General features: G+C 25.6%; 1 protein-coding gene across 1 annotated transcript; it reads left to right on the top strand.

Moving 5' to 3' along the window:
- The first annotated feature begins 535 nt into the window (after positions 1-535).
- LOC131172118 (uncharacterized) lies at positions 536-1903 on the top strand. Its single transcript, XM_058133070.1, has 3 exons — positions 536-736; positions 826-1225; positions 1617-1903. Exons 1-3 carry the CDS (start codon positions 536-538, stop codon positions 1901-1903), a joined length of 888 nt encoding a protein of 295 aa, XP_057989053.1.
- The last annotated feature ends 1065 nt before the right edge of the window (positions 1904-2968 follow it).

Genomic DNA, 2968 nt, shown 5'->3' with positions numbered 1-2968 from the left:
ATCATCAATTTTTTTTTATTTTCTCCTTTTATATTTATATTTAGATGAAAGAAAAATAAATTTATTTTCCTTTATTGAAAATAAAAATAAGCGAAAGAACATGATGTTCAAAATGACATTATAAATGCTTATCTTGTTGAAACTTTGAATATTATTATTAATGATTTGGGTGATGATCTCTTTGCAATTTTAGTTGTGAGTCTCGTAATATGTCTGTGAAAAAACAAATGATTGTTATCTTACGTTATGTTGACAAAAATGATTGTGTTATTGAGAGATTTTTTGGAATTGTGCATATTTTTTATACAAATGCTTTGTCTCTTAAATCATCAATTTTTTTTTATTTTCTCCTTTTATATTTATATTTAGATGAAAGAAAAATAAATTTATTTTCCTTTATTGAAAATAAAAATAAGCGAAAGAACATGATGTTCAAAATGACATTATAAATGCTTATACTGTTGAAACTTTGAATATTATTATTAATGATTTGGGTGATGATCTCTTTGCAATTTTAGCTGACGAGTCTCGTAATATGTCTGTGAAAAAACAAATGATTGTTATCTTACGTTATGTTGACAAAAATGATTGTGTTATTGAGAGATTTTTTGGAATTGTGCATATTTTTTATACAAATGCTTTGTCTCTTAAATCATCAATTGAGTCATTGTTTGCTAGGCATGGATTAAGCATGGCAATATTACGAGGCTCAGGTTACGATGTTACGATGGAGCTAGTAACATGAGAGGTGAATTCAATGGTTTGAAAAGCTTAATTATGAGGGAGAATAAAACTGCATAATATACTCATTGTTTTGCTCATCAGCTTCAATTAACCCTTGTTGTTGTTGCAAAAAGCGATATTCATATTGCATCGCTTTTTAATATGATTGCTAGTTTGTTGAATGTTGTTGGAGCCTCATGTAAATGTCGAGATATTCTTCGAGAAAGTCAAGCCACTGAAGTTTCTGAGGCATTAAAAACTAGTGAAATGATAAGTTATCATAGATTAAATCAAGAAACTAGTCTTAAAAGAGCAACAGATGCACATTGGGGTTCACATTATGGTACAATTCTAAATTTGATCAACATGTCGTCAACTGTCGTAGAGATACTTAACAGTATTGTTAAGGATGATACAAGTTCAGAGCAAAGGGCAGAAGCATATGGTCTATTAGAAGTAATACAATCTTTTGATTTTATATTTAGCTTACATTTAATAAAAGGTAAGTTAGAAATTACAGATGAATTATCAAAAGCTTTGTAAAGAAACGAGCAAGACATTGTTAATACTGAGACATTGGTTACAATATCAAAACAAATGTTACAAATGATGAGAGATAAAGGATAGGATAAGTTGTTAGCTGAAGTTTGTTCATTTGTGAGAAACACAATATAATTGTTTTGAACATGGATGATATGTTTCAAATGAAAGGGAGATCATGGCGAAAAATTCATCAAGTTACCAATTTACACCATATCAAGTGGAGTTATTTTATGCAGTCATAGATTTACAACTTCAAGAACTCAATAGTCGTTTTACTAAGATGAATATTGAATTGCTTCTTTGTGTGGCATGCTTAAATCTAAATAATTCATTTTTATCTTTTGATAAAGAAAAAATGATTCGTCTTGCTCAATTTTATCTATGTGACTTTTCATCAACGGAGCTTATGGCACTTGATAATCAACTTGGGACTCATATTATTGATGTGTGTTCTAATGATGAGTTTTCAACAATTAAGGGAATTGGTGGTTTTGCTCAAAAGTTTGTCCAAACAAAGAAGAATTTAGCATATCCACTAGTTTACTTGCTTGTGAAATTGGCATTGATATTACATGTTACAACTGCAAGTGTTGAAAGGGCATTTTCTACAATGAAAACTGTGAAAATTCGATTGTAGAAGTGGATGGGAGATCAATTATTGAATGATTCTTTGATTACATATATTGAGAAAGATGTCTTTGATAGCATTGATAATAAAGTGATTATGCAACGTTTCTAGAAAATGAAAACTCATCAAGAACAATTATAAATTTAAAATTATAATGAGAATTTATAATTTATGAAATTATTTTATTTTTCCTACTTAGTTATTGTTATGTATTGAAATTTTATATGTATTATTATTTTTTTCCCTATAAATAATTTATTATTGTATATAATATTTTTTTCCCTCCAAACTAAATAAAATAAAATTTTTTTGACCCACTAATTCTAAATTCGGGCTACGCTGGGTAAAGAGAAGATGAGCATCTCTCTCTTATTGATGAATCACACTTTTGAGGTTTCTCTTTACCCAAAAATGATGACTCCACAATTATATACTATTATACTATACTAAAATAAAATAAAGAGAAGGAGAGGAGAGATGGAAGGGTAATTTTATTTATTTATTTATTTTACTTTTTCTATTCCCTTGTATACCCCAGCCAAGAAAAGCCTCTCTCTCTCTCTCTCTCTATATATATATATATATATTAATGCACATAATTTGTCAAATATCAATCATATTTATATTATATATAAATGTGAGAAGGGAGAAATATTGACTTTGTCAAAAATGTAAGTGCCTTCTATCATTTAAATTAATTACAATTATATTTTTATTATTTAAATTAAATTTAATATTTGAGTAAATTTAAAAATTCTTAATTTTAGTATTTATATAAATTTAAAATTCTTAATCATACTTATGCTATAATTTCAATTAAAAATAAAATTTTATTAGAAGTAATTAACTAAAATAAAAAATTAATAAGCAAAAAAAAAATAATTAATTTATAATCAATATATAATAATACCTATATATCTATATTTATATAAAGTAATTTATTATTTAAAGTAATTTTATATCAACTAAAATTTAATAAAATCAACTAAAATTTTGAATAAAATTAAAAAAGTGCTTGGAAATATTATTTTCAAATTAATTTTATTCTTTATATCAATAAAATATTATAATTTA

The sequence above is a fragment of the Hevea brasiliensis genome, chromosome 13 (genome assembly GCF_030052815.1).
Source record: "Hevea brasiliensis isolate MT/VB/25A 57/8 chromosome 13, ASM3005281v1, whole genome shotgun sequence".
NCBI classification, from domain to species: Eukaryota; Viridiplantae; Streptophyta; class Magnoliopsida; order Malpighiales; family Euphorbiaceae; genus Hevea; species Hevea brasiliensis.
This window is presented reverse-complemented; position numbering and strand designations above follow the sequence as displayed.

Bases quoted from the DNA above. Each gene is read 5' to 3' on its own strand.
- LOC131172118 (XM_058133070.1), top strand. From the start codon at position 536: ATGTCTGTGAAAAAACAAATGATTGTTATCTTACGTTATGTTGACAAA. The intron at 737-825 runs GTAACATGAGAG...TTTGCTCATCAG, and splicing joins ACGATGTTACGATGGAGCTA to CTTCAATTAACCCTTGTTGT. The intron at 1,226-1,616 runs GTAAGTTAGAAA...CTTTTGATAAAG, and splicing joins TAGCTTACATTTAATAAAAG to AAAAAATGATTCGTCTTGCT.